The sequence below is a fragment of the Centrocercus urophasianus genome, unplaced genomic scaffold (assembly GCF_019232065.1).
Source record: "Centrocercus urophasianus isolate 14NV4802_14NV808 unplaced genomic scaffold, USGS_Curo_1.0 seq_13, whole genome shotgun sequence".
NCBI lineage: Eukaryota > Metazoa > Chordata > Aves > Galliformes > Phasianidae > Centrocercus > Centrocercus urophasianus.
Window position 1 is genome coordinate 7190538 of NW_024884475.1, and position 17507 is coordinate 7208044.

The following is a 17507-nucleotide window of genomic DNA, read 5'->3' on the forward strand; positions in this document are numbered from 1 at the left end:
CTTTATCATACATGAAATGGGTTACCTTAAGCATAGATAGGATGATTATTGTGCTGAAATTTTATAATATTTATGGCAATGTTTTTCTGCATATCGTATATTCTGGACTTGCTAACCTGAAGAGTCTGTACGTATGAATTTTGTAAGTGAAAAACGGTCATATTTGCCTGGTCTAGGAGGTAATGCCTGCACAAAGGAATCTGTCTGCCAGATATTTGTGTTTGCTAAGATGGTATAAAGGTGAAATGGGCACGGCTAGATTTTAGAATGCCCAGAAAACCTGCCTAAGGCTGATGATAGAGTACATTTGTAGATTTGGCTTGCTGTATTTCTTTTCATTTTTTCAGAAGTCTGTATGAAAAAAAAACGTTGGTCGACAATGGAGTTCCAGCTTTTTAATGACAATAACAGAAGTTACCTTGAGAAATTAAATTTTGCACAGTGTATCCATGGGCTTGTAGGATGAGCTGCTTCATACTGGGCTGATGTTTACGAAACAAAACGAAGGCCTTTTATTCATTCTCATAGTCAGAAATCCGTGAGCTATGGTGAAAGACTGAGCTGTGTGTGTGGTTTCCTCAGGATGCTTCCACGGAAAACTGAGGGCCTGCCCTTAGAATGAGGAGGAGAAGCTTGTCGTGCTGCTGTCCATGGTGTAGTACTACAGTAATGCAGCCCTTTACTCTGGCGCAACCTCTTAGATCTGAACTCATAGCATTGTTGTAAATAATATTTACTTGTGTCTAAATCTTACTTGATTTAAACAGTGCGGTACTTCTGAGTAGTTAGTATGGGTAGAATCCTGCTGTAGATCAATAAAAGATTATTAAAATGAAAGCTGTGACTTTATGTTTTTATTTTAATAATACTGATCATCTATTTTTCTTGGCATTTTACATAAAGCGTATTAGCACATATTAAAGTATTTTGATAACGAAGTTTCTAAGCAACACTTTTTATTAGTAAAACTTGAATAGATACATTCTTAATGTTACGCTGTTGGAGACATCTCTATTTAAATACTTTGCAGCTTTTCTCATCTCTGTATTGCTAAAAATATTTTCTGGATTTCTTTTTTTTTGTCTTCATATAGCAGTGTAAGACTGGAAACATCTGGGCTGGATGGACTTTAGCATCAAAAGAAGTTCTCAACTTTTAACTCGAAAAATTAACTACTTAAAAATGAAGCAAGTACCAGAGATCCTTGGAAATACCAATGGGAAGACTCAGAATTGTGAAGTGAATCGTGAGTGTTCTGTCTACCTGGGCAAAGCACAACTTTCTGCCACTCTGCAGGAAGGTGTCATGCAAAAATATAATGGCCATGATGCTCTTCCATTCATCCCAGCTGATAAGTTGAAAGATCTGACTTCTCGTGTGTTCAATGGTGAATCCGGGGCCCAGGATGCCAAGCTGCGCTTTGAACCCCAGGAAATAAAAGGAGTTGGAACACCACCAAACACTACTCCTATCAAGAATGGTTCTCCAGAAATCAAGCTGAAAATCACTAAAACCTACATGAATGGAAAACCTCTGTTTGAATCTTCCATTTGTGGAGACAATGGTGCAGATGTGTCACAGTCAGAGGAAAATGAACAAAAACCAACAAACAAGGAGAGGAGGAACAGAAAAAGAAGCATAAAATATGACTCCTTACTTGAGCAGGGTCTTGTTGAAGCAGCGTTGGTGTCAAAGACTTCAAGCTCCCCTGAAAATAAGGTACTTTTAAAAAACGTTTTCTTCTGTTACATTTGTTTGTTATTCATATTGACGCTTCATTTGTTCATGTGTTAATCATTATTTTAAGTATTTCCATAGGTACTTCACCTGAACAGTTCACTTTCTGTGGTACTCTCTGGTCCCCAGTTTTTTGTCTAGAATTGGAGGACTTTCTAAATCAATTCCAAATAAGTTTAAAAAAAAGTCTTTATTAAAGATCAGGGCGTGTAGTAGTGTAGGATGTATGAAGGAGAAGCTCCATCCAGAGATGCAGCCAAAGTATAGACAGGATGGGAGCTTGGGAGGCCTTGAAATTCACGCATAGCCTTTAACTGTTTTGGCAGTTCAGTTGTAGTTTTTAAGCTTACTTGTGACCTAGTTAGCTTTGCTTGCTATGACCTAGAGATTTGTACTAGCTGAAAATGCTAGGTACTTCTTTGATGTCATTATTGTCTGTGATTCAGCCAGTCTTTTCTTGAATTTTTTTAAACACGGGCAGAAATAGAAGCTTCACTTTTTTTTTTTTTTTTTTTAATCTGAGTTACCAAGTTGAGAGTAAGAATGCTGTTAGACCTTTTTCCTCTTCAGTTTTAATTAATGGTCTTCATTTAAAGGAACGTAGCTTACACTCATTTCATCTCACAGTACAAACCTGCATTGCAGGGATATTTTTGTGTATATTAAGTTTCCTAAGGAGTAATTCACAATAGTGCTGTGTAATGGCGATGGTAAATGGCAATCAGTGCTTTGGCAGGTGATCAGGTTTTTACACACTTTAAATGCAAAATGAATGTTAAAGTTTTTTTTTCTGCCATCTGAAAGTTTATTAATGAACGTTGACTCTCAGTCTTTATTCACATGCAGAGATGAGCCATGTACACTGCTGGATTACTCATTTTATTTACCTTTGTTTGCATTAAAACCACTCAAATGAGTTTACAGATATGTATAAGCACTCTTCAAAGTATCCAAAATATTTTATTTTTATGGTTTCAATATATTATTTTTTGAATGATCACTAACATTATTTTCAAGGTTTTTATTAAGGAGTTCATTTTCTTTCATTTTATTACAGGGATTGTTTTAATACTAAATGGCTTAGATTTTTCCAAATCACTTATCAGAGGTAAAAATTATGGGTACAGTCAATAGTTTTAATTCTTCTTTCTGCTCAGTGTTAATGAGTGAACATAAATTGAAATAAAAACTGGTATAATTGTTAGCATTAACACCTCTATTATTACACTATTTGTTTATTAAATCGAATGCAATATTTAGTTTGCCCATCTCAGTAGTTCAGCCTGATCATCCTTTCATATTGGTTGTCAGTTAAGGCTGGCCTGCAATGTTTTGTGATGAACAGCTTGTTTACGATTAAAAGATTGATCTGAGTTGTTCTGTGATCAGAAATTGTCAGGGCAAACTGTGTAAATACATTTCCCAGAGCACCAGGGACACGATGGCTGGAGAGCAGCGCTGAAGCAGTGGGCCACCAAACTGCCAGAGCAGGGCAACCCACTGCTTGATCACAGACTTCACAGTTATAGCCCTGTTCTTTTCAGAGCACTTGGAATAGCAGCTCAAGCCTCCGGCTCTTTTTCTTGTAAAGCACAAAGGGCAAACAGATTTGAAGATCACAGGATGATGTTTTATGATAAAGCACCTTAATTGTAAGAGTGTGGGGCTCTTCTTTCTTTTTCAAGGACAGCTTGCAAACCTACAGGTTTAAGCTAAAGGAAGAAAAACCTTACTAGGGAGCATGTTTGTCCTAATGATAAAAATGTATTCTCTGTGACAACATCTGTAATATCTTCATTATCAGTGTACTTAAGTCCATGCTCCTGCTCTAAGTGTTTCATTGCCATTACCCCGAGGCTTAATTAGTGTGTTGTGCCGTGCATTTATGTTCTTGGTTGTGGTCACAAAGCAGAAGTTCGAAAAATGTTTGTGGGGTAAAAGCTGATAAATTTTGTTTTTAGATACCTGTTTATTGTAGGTTACAAGTTGATATAGAACCTGTTTGTCTGGTTTTGTTTCTAGACTGCTTTTCTCCCTCGATTTCTTCTTGTCCAAGCTCTCATTCTTTTATTCAGCAAAAATTGCCATGGTTCAAATACTGCCTTTTATGTAAGGTAATTATATCTCTGTTTGATGGACATACCAGATTAGTATCTTGCTGAGGTGAGAGGCATATCATTTAACAAATGTTCCACTGCTCTGTTGTTGGGCTGTCTTGTTTGGACATTTTTCATTAACATAAAGGAAAGTTGTTTAAAAATCTATCTGCAAATCTGTTTTCAGTTGCGAATAAATGCGATCTACTCAGCTCTGATGTGAATTAGATTTCTGCTGATACCACAGCTTTTCCCAGGCTGTTGAGGCTGTAGTGCTTTCACTTTCCCAGTTTAAAGGAGGGGAAGTAAGACAAATCATGGCTCTTCCTTCCCTGCCCTCCTGCATTTCACCACTTTCCCTCTACTCCCTTATCTCTCCATCTAAGGAGTTCTCTTTAAAATCCAGGCCCATTTTAATGATGGATTTAATGGTGGATTTAGCAATTAGCAGCTTCTACTCTGAGGAACTACGTTGACACTGGGCTAAGAACACCTCTGACTGAAGGTATTACATGTTAAGTGTTACATGTTGGATGTTTGAGTCAATGCCAAACCCACGGAGTCTGATAGTTACCCACTTTGTAGTGTTGCTCGTGATAAGTGGCAGGATGTTTCTGTTCTAGAGCTTGTCATGGCTGCATTCTCGCAGTGCCAGCAGTTACGGATGGGGACTTGCTAGATTTTTCTCACTCACTGCTTTTGTTAGAGGTGAAATGATTTTCCTCCTTGTTGAAGGAGGATGGCAGAGATTCACTTAATGCAGTAACACAATGTAATCAAGATTAATCCCTAAACAATGAAGAGTTTTTGTACAGGAAATAGACAGGGTACATATATTTCCAGGTGTTATACTGGTGATCCCAAATGTTGGCCTGCAGTGCTCTGCAGCCCTAGGAAGAGTTCAGTGTTCTATACTGGCACATTTGAGCCTACTCTGCATAAGCCAGTTTGGGCCTGGAAGTGGCAGCTTGCCCATTTGGCATAGGTTGCTGGTATAACTACCTACCGTGGGTGCAGTAGCTCAGAAAAGCAGCAACGCTGTGTCCATAACAAACCTGGAAGGTCCACACTGCTATACTTGCTAGCTTAGAGATTCCAGCTGTGCACAGTGCATGTGATCTAAAAGCTGTACCTTTCACAAAGCTTCCTATCCTGTTTTCTTGCGGACCTCATGTAGTATTGTACCAGAAACTTGGCAGTTTATTGCTCTTTCTACTCAGCACAGTCTGTAATGATTTTGCAGCGGCTACCTGGGGGGCAGCTGCAAGTTGCTGGAGAAATGCCACTAGTCTGTGTCTTGTGTTTGTGTTGCTGTTTTGTGTTCACGGAGGATAAAACTGTTCTGGCCAACTTCATTATATCTGATGACTACGTAATGTTATAGTGCCTTTGCCAGTGAATGGTAATGATTTAGAAACCAAGCAAGAGTAGAACAGAAGCAATCTCAGGATTATCTGCTGGTTTTTACGCTTCTGTGCTTCATGCTGGAAGATGGGCACTACTGCAGGTGTTGCTGTTGCTCTGGCCACAGCTTGCATCTAATTAGTAGAGCTGGGCAGAAAACAACAAGTTCCCTCTCTACAACTGGTGAGCTGATCTCATCAAATAATTGATTATCCTGTTTATTATCCTGTTTATAGCTTTTAGGAGTGGAGAAAAATAGCCAGATCCTGAGATGACCTGTTTTGTTTTAAGTACTGGAATAATAAATAGATCTTTTCCAGGAAGAGGACTTAATTGGTTTTCGTCATCAGTCATTAGGAAATCGTGGTCAACATGCTGTAAAATGTGCAGCTAAACAGCTACATGAATTGGTGTCTGCAGTTGGACTCTATGACATTTTTAATAGGCTGTTGCTAAGTTTTCAGAGCCTATCTTCAGGGACATGATAAGGCAGGATTCTCGGCTGCTGTCACTAGAATCCCAGTGGATAGGAGTTACCTTAAAATCTCTTCTGGGTGATCACTTCAGGAGAAAGAGAAATGAATTCTTACTCTGTTTGGAAGGGTTCCATAGCTGCTGTTACTCTTTAGCCCTCAGTAAAGGATTATGTTTAGCTACGCCTTGAAAATTTGTTTGTTCTCAGCAGCTCACAATGTGCAGCAGTAATTGTTACTTTGGAATTTCAAATCATTCATTCTTAATGTCTCATAGGAATAGTATTTTAAAGAACTACTTGTATGTTACGTAGCAGCAGAAGCATACAGAGTGTACTTGTTTCAGAGATTAGAAGCTATGGGCTGTCTCAGAGTGAACGTGAAATCAATTGCAGAAAGGTGAAGTATTTGTTCAAGGCTTTCCTCTGTACCAAGCTTCTCATTGTGTACAGAAATGGTCAAATTAAGTGTGCTTTCTGCATCAAGCTGTTGTCTCAATACATTTTTTGTGTCTCAGGTGGAAAAAATGTTTTTACATTCACATCTATTCATAAACACATGAGTGGTAGAATGCAAATCAAATATGAGGTAGTATCTTGATGTGATTACAAAAATGATCATTAAAAATAACTGTAACAAGTGAGTTGAAGAACCATCTAATTCAGCATCTGAGCTTGGAGGGCAAGGCTCAGCAGAGGGGGCAAAAGAGGCATGGAGCAATGCACTCCTGGCAATTTGTGACTCAGGTTTCTAGAGCTCACAGTGATGACTTTGTATTTAGTAGCTGGAGATGACTGAATTCATGCAGTAAAACTCTGCTTCTTTTTGAGTCAGTGCAAACTTGTTATATACATGACATTCTATAGTGGAGCAAGATGTGTGTGATGTGAAGGGCTGGTTCTTTTTGCTGTGTCTCTTGATGCTTTGGTCTCCACTGTCGTCTTTTTTGGAGAAATGTCGGCCAGAGCAATATAAGTCATTTAAGATACTGTTGTCTTGTGGATGTATACAGTGGCATGGTATGTCTCTATATTGTTGTCCATATTATAAATAGTGTTTTATAAAATATATATTAATATTAAAAAATATAATGGCGTTTTGTTATTTCTTGACTTCTTCTGAGCCACTTAGAAGTACCTAAAAGTCCTTGAGCCAGGTTTTCCACATGTCTAGAAGTATTCTAATAAATGTGTGATTCTTAAACTCCAAATCAGGTACATATGTTTCTCCCTCTGCACCCCACCCCACCCCTCACCCCTGGGTCAGACGTAGGATAATGAAAACACCCACACTTGTGTTTTAGTAATCTTTATGGAGCAAGCTTAAACAAGATGGTTTTGATCCCCAGAGCTTTCTTTCTGCTCAGAACCCAGTGATAGTGACCCTGAGCAATGAGAATGTACTGCTTCTAAGCCTGGCCTAATAGTGTAGAGGCTAACTGTGAAGCAGTGCTGTCATATTACAGTTTTTCAGTGAAATGTGAACTGAAGAGGCGCATTTTGAGGGAGGAATTGGGTTGTTCTCAGAAATTACCCATTGCTTGCAAGAATAGTTGTGAATTCTGAACTTGCTGAACCCTTTTTCCTTAACCACCCTCCTGCAGCCCAAGAGACTGCTCCACAATGATGTGAGCATTGAAGAAGTGGGGCTCAGCTTTAAATTTTCTTGTCAATTACATCTGTGTATCTCTTAGCCACCAGCTGAGCTACCAGCTGTATGGAGGTTGGAACAACCCGAAAGAGCTGACCAGGTAGAAAGGAATCTAACTGATTCAAAGAGTGTTACCAAATGCTGCATTGTTTTATATTTGTCATTGGTTTTTGTGTTCCAGGATTTGTTTTTATTCATTCTGTTCTTTGGGTGTTTGTATGGAAATGGTAGAGCATGCAGAGTTCTTCTGGAACAGCTAACTTCCCATTCCATCTCAACAATGAGTGGTGTGCCATAACACAACTGAGGTTAATGACATTTTTCATTTGTTTGCTTTGTCTAGACTTATTTTCAGTCGTTGCACTAGTACTGTCACTCAGTACTGATGCTGTCTCTCAACACTCAACATGAACGCTGTCATCTCAACATCTTGTCCTCACACTGCACTGGCTGTTAGTAGTTGAAATGACAAGCAATTTGGTTGTTTTCATTGCTTTTCTGTCCAAGATAGGTGAAGCCTTTCTGTTGCTTTACTCAGTTTTCTGCTTAACCAAAATAACGCATGTCTAACTTTTGCTTTAGCTGAGAGTTACATCTCTAGTTCAGTGCTATGCTACTTGGATGGATTTTCAGACAGATTTTTGGGAAATGGTGGTGGTATGTACCAGATGTCAATTCTGGCCCTTAAAGCCTCCTCTTGTCAGAAAAAAAAAAGATGCTTTGTAGTAACTGTTAAAGAAAGTAACAAAAGCAAAACATTTTGATCTGTCTTAGAGTAGTGGTTCAGCCTTCTTTACGAATTTCCTTCTTTGGAGTGGATTTCAGATAGGACACGTGCACTTCAGGAGCTCAGGAGTTCTTTGTTCTCAGACACTAATTGTCAGTTTGCCTATTACCACTGTTTAGTTATCATTTTATTTTGAGTAAATAGACCCAATTTGGCTAACATCTCTGTGACTGCTCTTTGTGAGAGCACTTAAAGGAATTGTTTTATTGAGCATCATAAAATGGGCAGCCACTAAAAATGTAATTTGTCAATAGTAAGGAATAAATTCCTTTTTCACTCGAAGAGCTCATAAAAATACTCTGGTTTAGAAATCTATCACAGGAGGCAAAACTGGATGTTGTACAGACCATTGCCAAGCAAGCCCAGCTCCTTTACACGATGAATCTGTGGCCTCGAGGCACTTAATGATAGAAAAGCTTCATTTTTCTTTTTTTAAAGGAGGGAGGAAGTGGATAAATGACTGTAGATTTGAGTGTATGTTGAGAATGCTTGCAACAGACTAAAATTATTTGGGATCTTAATCTTATGGAAATGATAGCACTTTGAGTTTGTTCTTTACTATGTTTTACTGCAATGACCAACTTGTTTATATGGGATTGGAGCATTCCCAATTGGTGTTTTCAGCACATCTTTATTGCTGAAAATGAAAAACATTTCTGAAATATGTTTCATCATTGCCAAATCAAGGGTTTGGGTTTTTTTCCCACTTGTCACTGGGCTGATTAACCCACTGATACTCCTGTGTTTAACCTTTACAACTGGAGGACCTGCCAGCTGCATGTATCAACATAATGGAAATTACTTACCTGGAAACCTCTCTTGCCTGCTTTTATGTGCAGTGTTCAATTTAAAGGCCTACTCTCAAAATCTAAGTAGTATCTGGACTCTGCCATGGACGTCCTTTACACCAAATCAGCATTTGTTTTCCTTAAACCTAAACTGTTTCTTTCAGAAGTGTTCTTATGGCAAGGAAGTGTAGAGACAAGTATCTGTCTCCACCAGAAGACAATGTCTGGGGGATCTGGGATTTGGTGGTGTTATCTGGGCTTTGGTTTTTTCACGAAGAGCATTAGGATTTCTGAACTTCTACCTGTGCTACCTTGGATCTTTGTGAGCTACCAAGAGCATATCTGTTTAACAAAGTGCTTCAGGAAATCTCAACCCCATTTATCTCTATTTACTCAACCCTAACTCAAGGGTGTTAGAAGAGTGCTGAGAATGGGGGCCCTCATAAGGTTCTAATCTGGAATGTGCGTGAAAACATTGTGCAAGCAAGGTAGCAGAACACGTGTGGATGTATCGTTCTGAAAATGTGCGTGTGTGCTGAGATGCTTCAGGTTTGTTTCTGTTATGCTGTGTGAAACTTCAAGGGGAATTCTTCAGAAAAAACTCTTTTCTGTTCTAAACTTCCTCATGGCTCTGTCATGGTGCTTCTCCAGACTTCTGTAGCTCTCATACCCACAGTGTCTGGGGTATTTTACGTACTGAGATAGCACAGTTAAAACTTTTGAGGATTGGCGAATGTTGGAAAAGTTGAGTGTAGGCAGAAATCTTTTTATAATACTTGCTATAAAAGAAAGTTTCGTTTGTTCTGATCATGCCGTATCTAATTTAAATACTGATTTTTTGGAACATGGAACCTTTCAGCAGTAAGCCAGTAGCTTGTGATTTAAGAGGTCATCTAAATGTAAATGTAGAAATTCAGCAAAGCTGCTGAATGAAGCTGCTCTCCACATTTGCAGAAGGATTGAGGGTTGGGAAGTGTTCCAGAACTTCTATCTTACTGGGTCTATCTTTGAATGATCGAATCTGTTTCTTTTCAGCTCTATGCTGTGAAAAAAAGATAGCGTCCCAGTTAGTGAAATGCCATGTAAAGATAATTTCTGAACTGCTTGCTCATATAGTGTTTGTGTAAGGGAAGATTGCTGACTTGGATAGACAGATTTGTTTTTAACTGTAAAAACATCTAGAAAACATGCCATCGGCTTGGAACTGGATAATGAGGGAAGCAAAGCCAGAAAAAATAATTGAAATGTCATTGATTTGAAATACAAATTTGATCTTTTATTTTAAAATCCATGATGTAAATTATGAATCCCTGTCTAAACTTTTTTTTTTTTTGTCTTCTGCTTTCTTTCATCTCAGAAGGGAGGATTCTGCATGGTGTCATGAGCTGCTCTAGATGAGTTTGTGGAGAGAAATGGAGGAAAGAAAGTTACTGTAATTAAACTTGTGTTTGATTTTTGAAGAGCCTCAGCCATCCCAGCAAAGTTTTTAGGGGATTTACAAGTAGAGCAGAGATCTATTTATTTTTTTCTATCCTTCTTTGGTTTTCCTATTTGATAGCTTCAGCATATGGTCACATAGAATAAAAAACCAACAGCGGTTGTGCTGGGAAGAATCAAATTTACTATCTTCAGAGGTAATTCCTCACAGTGCCATGATCTTGACACCCCCTTTTTTCAGGTGCTTAATAACAGAAGAAAAGATAACTTGGAGATAGTTGTTGTAAAAACTGAATATGAATGGTTTTAGCAAAGTATCTATTGGTATTAGAACAGTTAGAAATCTGAAAAGCTAACAAGAGAACCCCAATATAGTCTGTTCGTCTTGTTTTGATATGAGCTTTTTATGTCCACTTCCCCTGCAGTCTGTACCTCACTACACAACGTGATGCATATTTTGCAGACGTACTACAGATGTTTGGAGCAAGGCACAGTTTGCAGACATGGGTGCAATGGTCCTTTGAGAACTGCAGTCTTTGGATACTGTATGGTGTCCTTTTCTGTTGTGCTGAAGGTGAAACACAAAACTTCAACAGTTCATTGCTTCTTTCTTCATGTTTCCTCATCTTTCTCCATTTTCTAGCAATAATTGAGCTGTTTCAAAAAAACCATCTCTGATGTGGTTATTTCTGTGAAGATACTGTTTTTAATTAGAATCATTTAGAATAAATATTGGCCTCACTTCAGAATCTTGGGTTGTTAACCTTTTCATTTGAAGCAATAGTATACATTGAGGGATTTGCACTGATTTTAATCAAGCTCAGGTTCTGATTTTTGGTTTTGAAGTGACTTAATGAGATTTTTTGCATTTAATGAGAGTAAGAAGCCGCTTCTGTGTCCTGAATGATAGAACATAACTCCTTAGGAAAGTAGCTGCATCCTTCCATTGTATTGCCTGAAGGCTGAACAGTGATTTGTCCTTTGTCAAATTAGAGACTTGAATTTTTCAGGAAGCAAGAGCTTTCCTAAGAAGCTAATTGGGATGGTTGGTTCTCAAGGAAGATAAGCTTGGAATCTTTGTCTTTTTATAGGGAGTGTCTTTGTTGAAAGTGAACCTGGTCATTGATCAATCTAGGTGACAAAATGTGAGTCTTTTCTGCTTTGTTATGCACTTTTTCTTCAGGCAAGTTCCCATCTCTCCTAAACTTCTCAAAGGAATGGAGTTCTATAGCCACCTCCTTAGTTCACTATCTTTCCTGCTAGAGAGGCAAGAGAAGACAAAACATCTCATTTTTATCTTTATTACACAAATCCAGGCTAAAAAATATGCTGTATTTCACCCACTAATACTCACTAATAGATAGCAGGAGTGGAAAAATACGTGGTCTTGGTCAATGAGCACTGTTTCATATTGAAGAAAAAAGTTAGACTGTGTTTCTGTGTTCTAATGTTGATTTGAAGTACATTTCAACTGCATATATTCTGTTTTGGAACCTTGATTATTTTGTCCTAGATCCTTTGTAATGCTAGCAAATTTTTATTCCAGAGTGCAAGTGGACCTCCAGCAGTCAGTATCTATAGGGTGGCCTAGGAGAAGTTCTTGGTGCAAGATTACAAACTGTTATTACTTTCACACAAATTGAATTGAAAGTGAAAACAGGAGGGAAGATGCCTGCAAGTTGTTCAGTATCAGTGCTTCCCCGTTAGAATAGAATAAAATGTGTACTGTCTTCATCTGTCTTAAATGTTCTCTTTTCTGGTGATACAGTCTCTCTCCTGGGCAGTGTTCTTTGTCTAATCCCCTGGTGACATTTTACAGTTAGAAGCTGGCGATTTCTGTAGCTTCCAAAGTTAGTTCAGTGAAACACTGTTCTTTTTGACATTTCAGTTAATTCACAATCAATTTGAGGGATTAATTTTCACGTGCTTGCACATGTACACTAAATAGATCATTACTATTTGATTAATATCTGCTATAATATTAAGATCTTTAGTCTTTACCACTGATAATTTCAGAACGGATAACTTAGCTCAGTCTGATGTCACCTGGTAAGCCTTGTAGCTGTTTTTTAAAAGAAGAGTCCTTTGCCAGCTTCAAACTGATCATAGTGCTTTCATAACAAAGTCTACAAACAAATGTGAAGCTCTGCATGCAGTGCAGTAACGACATTGTTCTTAAATGCATCGTGCTTTGTAGTTGCTTTAAAATAATTTTAAACTTTGGAATTACCCATCATACACGATATGTTCTTGTCGCCTCGTATTCGTAGTCAGACCAGAATTAAATGAAAACTGGATGAATTCTTTTGATGGGTTGTAGGCAAAGTTAATTAAATGCAAATGTTTTCTATGACCAAGCCATCACATTTCACTTCTTTGGTCTGGTAGAATGCTAACAGAAGTGTCAGGAATTCCTGTCAATCTGCCTGTCACTCATCACTTATGTGATGATGAAAGTGCTGAGAGATATGGCAAACAAATCTTGGAAATGTTAAGAGAAGAGGGAAGACATTAAATATGCTTTTCTTCTTTGGTATCTCTCAGCCTATTGCAGTTGCTGTCTTGGATGAATTTTTAAGAATGCTGGTATTCTTCAAGGCGTAATTTCTTGCAGAAAAACTCAGTTATGGTAATTGAATTATTCTGTTCCACACTCCACAGTCGCCCAGACAAAATAAACTTGAAATCTGTCTAGCTGCCTTTCAGAGCAAGGCTTTCATTAGGGTTCAAATCTAGAAAGCCAGAGATTTCTCTTGAAACCAGTGGCTGCAATACTAAGGAATGTGGAGCCTGTCAGGTGGCCTGTGAGTTCAGCATCGGGACTGCCCTGCGTGATCCTCAGTCATCACCTGCTCACCCGGGATTCAGCCATCCATGACATCCATGTAACTTCTCTGCAATTCAGTATTTGAAAAAGGAAAAAAAGCCACTGAAATTATTGGTAGAAGTAGAAAAGATAGAAGCTCCTGAACTGTTCCTACAGACTTCCATTTGTTTACATTTGTGGGTAGGTTATCTCATTAGAAATTTGAACTGTTTTAAGGAAGCCTGTATCTTTTCCACTTCAGGCAGGAATTGAGGGAAAAGTATTTTAGTTTGACTCGTTTGAGCTTCCCTCACTTTACAGTTGTGTTCTTAAAAACAAGGAATTTTTCATCTTATTTTGCCTGTTTAAGTATCATTAAGTAAGGAAGAACTGATCTACTGTTGGAGCAGTATGAATTGCTCATCACAGACCACCACAGGAATGCTTCCAGCCCTACCTCTCCATGTTCTACAGATGCCCAGTGATTGCCTGTGCATTAACTGCGTATTGTTAGGGATACTCAATTATTGCTTAAAAAAATTCTAACAATACCTGTTTTACTCCAGAGAAAAAATATTGCAAGCCACATTGCTTATTTCTGTACAATACAAGTGTCTCCTGAAAAAGCTCCAGCCCTGTTCATAGAATAACAGAGATTTTTGTAGAGATGCTCTCTCCATCCCATCTCAGCAGTAATCTAAAAACAAACAACACAACCTGGAAGCTGGAGTAAAATGTGTGTGACTGCCTGCTAGTGTCTGTCATTTCTTGATGATTTTTAAGTGACTTTAATTAAGTTTCTAATCTTAAGATTTCTAATGCTATGCTGGCAGTGTGCAGAAGTACTTTACAGAGGAAATATTAAGGAGACTGTTAGTGTCAGAGAGCTGCTTCTTTCAGAAGTATGTGCCAGGCATTTCACTTCACCATTTATAGTTGAGGTACCTATGAAATGGATCAGAGTAACTGCAAGAATGAGGAAATCAAATGAAATCAGGATGAGTGGGAAAGCAAGATGGATAAGAATGAGCTCACAACAGTGCAGTCTAGATTTTTAAATAACCTCATAAAAGACCTCCTCAAAAAAATGATGGTTGTAGAATTCTGTGCTGCATTTTGCCATCCTTTGAAGTATGTACGTTTTATCAATAAAAGAAAGCATAAATACAGAAAGTATTGCATAGATCAGCCTTGCAGTTTTTATCAGAGGGCTGTCGTTTTCCCAGTTTTTTTAATCATGATCCATCAAAGAAGTTAAAATTCATGACTCGCCTGTAGATGTGTTGAAATGCAATATTCACCCCTGTAGTGCCATCCCTTTTAGATTACGCAGCACTAAGAAGCACTGCTTGAGCCTTTTCATTATTCCAGCCAGATCCTTCTCAGATTGTAGTTGTAAATCTTTTTGGCTTAGTTGCACTTTCTGAATAATACTGGGGCTTGTAAATTAAAAATGAGATTAAGAATCTGGAATAACTTTCACATTTTCAATTAGTTAGATTTTTCTGAACATATTTTCATCCCATCTATTTTGTTTAAATGTTGAAGTACATTTTTGTATCTCAAGATTATCGTTTTTCTGGATCTTTTCTTAGCATATGTGTTTCTTGATTCGTAGCTTTTAAGCTTAACTTTTTGTGTCATATTTAAGTGCTAGAAGGAGCATTTGGTTTTTCACATCTGCTTAAAATCTTTGAGGTCTTTTGAGAATGCTGGACTTGAGGCAAGCTCAGCAGCAGGGGTTTTCTGACAGTCTTGCAGATTCCTTAGAGAGCCAAAAACCTTGAAACATGGGAACACAGCTCTTGCTGCAGGCACATGAACCAAGTCTAAATTCATCAGAAAAGCTGAATCACTGGATGAGTAACTGCTCCTAACAATCAGATGACATAGTATCATGTGTGTTTACCAGGGGAAGCTTTAAAAGCTTTGAGGAAAGGAGTTTCTCAGTGCAGTGAGCTGTAAGTTTGTTTTCTAGCAGGATCTACTTCTGTGTTTGAGAACTAAAAGTCCTCGATGCTGTTGCAGTGTGTCAAAGATTTGTTGTTTGGTTTTGGAAAATAACGTTGGTCTTAATGGTGTTCTCTGGGTTTAAAAGTTATTTATAAGATAACCTTGTCTGTTTTGATTCAACATGATGTTTCAAATACTATACATTTCCACATTGTAGATTTTCAGGTTCTTAACAGTATTTCCTCTTTCCTCTTGCCACTTGTATTAATTAAAACAGAATTTTGTTCCAACTCTAACATTAAATCCACTGAAAGCCTGAAGCTCTGTTCTGCCTTCTGTTTGTTGAGCTGGTAGTAGAGAAGATGACTAATATAATACATTACACATAAATACAGAATAACAGAGAACCAAATAAGTAATTATTTTTACAGATACCTGCAATGAGAAATGTTCTTTCTCACATCCAGTGTTAAAGTTTACCTAGATAAGGGCATTTGTTATTTACATCAAATAGAACAAATGAAGATGAAAAGAATGTCAGTAACTTCATAGAATATGACATAATTTTATTTTCTAAATAAATGTCTTCATTGGTGAATTTTGTTATAAATAATAAAAAATATGTACCTGTCAGTGGGAAACATAAAATGCCCTTGTACTATTTAAATCTATCCACTGAAATGAAAAGAGATTTGTGACAGTTTTCCAGCGACTGACCTACCTTTAGAGCATGAACTGGACGCTCACAAACTTCTGCTACTAACACTGGAACGGAAAAAGAAGACATTGCTAAAGGGTGTGAGGATGTAGGGTTTGTGTCATGCTTTCCTTACAATGTAGAAAGAGAGCTAAAAAATGTAGAATTTGGGTTCTTTTTTTTCTTGACTGGTTATACATGCTGTTTCTGTATAGACATCTAGGCATTTCAAGCTATTCTAGATTCTAATCCAGAACAGAATTTTTGCTTATTTAGCACTTAACTTGCTTGATAATGTTCAATAAAAACTGAGATTGACTCTTCTGCATCTTCAGTTGGTGCTCAATGAATGTGTTTGACGTTAAAGCAAGCCTTCCTGATGGTCTCTCAGCAGTTTCTCAGAACAATAAAAGCAGGTCACAGCTTACATGCTAATATTTCAAACTAAAAAGAAGATTTTTCATTTTACTTGAATGTTTAAACAGAATACAAACATTACTTTGTTGTTTATTTTTGTGTGATGTTTAGTAATTCTAGAGTGTATCTAAAAGAGAAGTTGTGATAATATTTTTCCCTTTTTTTTCTTTTTTAAGGCTCCTGCTAAGAGAGATTCAACACAAAGTACCATCAAAGATGACAAAGTCCATCTGTTGAAGTACAATATAGGAGATCTAGTGTGGTCAAAAGTATCGGGTTTTCCTTGGTGGCCATGTATGGTTTCTGCTGATCCTATTCTTCATTCCTACACTAAACTAAAAGGTATGTCCTTGATGCTACAGACATCTGGATTTCTTTCAGAATGTGAACATTATTTTGGGAAAGTTCTGTTCATTTTGTCTGTTCGTTTGTATCAGTAACTGAACCAGTTCATCACTGTCAAGAGGAATGTTAAAATCATGCAAGCACTATTTTTGAGCATATAGCAGTCTTAAGTTTTTCTACTATATTGGTGTTTTGGTGTTTTGTGTTTTTTTAACTTAAATGTTATCCAAAAGAGATCAAAGTTTTGATCTGTGAAACTGTTTGAAATCCTATTAAAAAGTTACCTGATGATACATGCTTTCCATTGTTTTTGTGGAGATGTTCTGAGCAGTGATACAGGCTGAATATTTTATTGAAAACTCATGGGGGTTAAATAATCCCAAATGATTATGCTTTACTAAAAGCAGCCTCTAATTCATCTTAATTTTCTTTGGTTCCTGGAATCAATAGTTATCTGCATGCAACATAAGTTGATTCTAAACGCAGGCACTACTGATTGAAATTCTTATGTAAGAATCTCTACCCATTTATTCATCATCTCATTTGTAGCTTCTTACTCAGTTCTTATTCCTTAATCTGTAGAGGCTGATCTGTGCTGGTTGTAGAATGATGAAGTAATAAAGCTTAGAAAGGATCCCTTGTAGTTGTATGGTCTCTAAGGTAGACCAGGGTACACAGTGCCTACTCCAGCACAGTGTTTGATGTCTTCAAAGATGGAGACTGTACAACCTTTTATATTAGTACCACGTTAATCCAGAGTCTGCCTCATTCTTCTGCATATCCTTCCTCCTAAGTTGTTGAAGACAGCAGTAAGATCTCTCCAAATGTCAGTGGATTTGATGTGGTTCGTTTACTTTTGTTTGGTTGTTGGGTTTTTTTTGAGACTTAAGAAGTGAAAGCTCTCTGAACGTCTTACT

At 37.6% G+C, this 17507-nt stretch overlaps 1 protein-coding gene across 3 annotated transcripts in view; it reads left to right on the forward strand.

The window, feature by feature from the left end:
• The window catches only part of NSD2 (nuclear receptor binding SET domain protein 2), a 74415-nt gene that overhangs the window by 12237 nt on the left and 44671 nt on the right, over positions 1 to 17507 (forward strand). For 2 of the 3 annotated variants that reach the window (XM_042812147.1, XM_042812148.1), the window contains exons 2-3: positions 1094 to 1719; positions 16422 to 16587. In XM_042812147.1, the coding sequence (XP_042668081.1) occupies positions 1123 to 1719; positions 16422 to 16587 (763 nt within the window). In that variant the 5' untranslated portion in view covers positions 1094 to 1122. The remainder of the gene's footprint in view (positions 1 to 1093; positions 1720 to 16421; positions 16588 to 17507) is intronic. The other variant, XM_042812149.1, reaches the window with a different exon arrangement.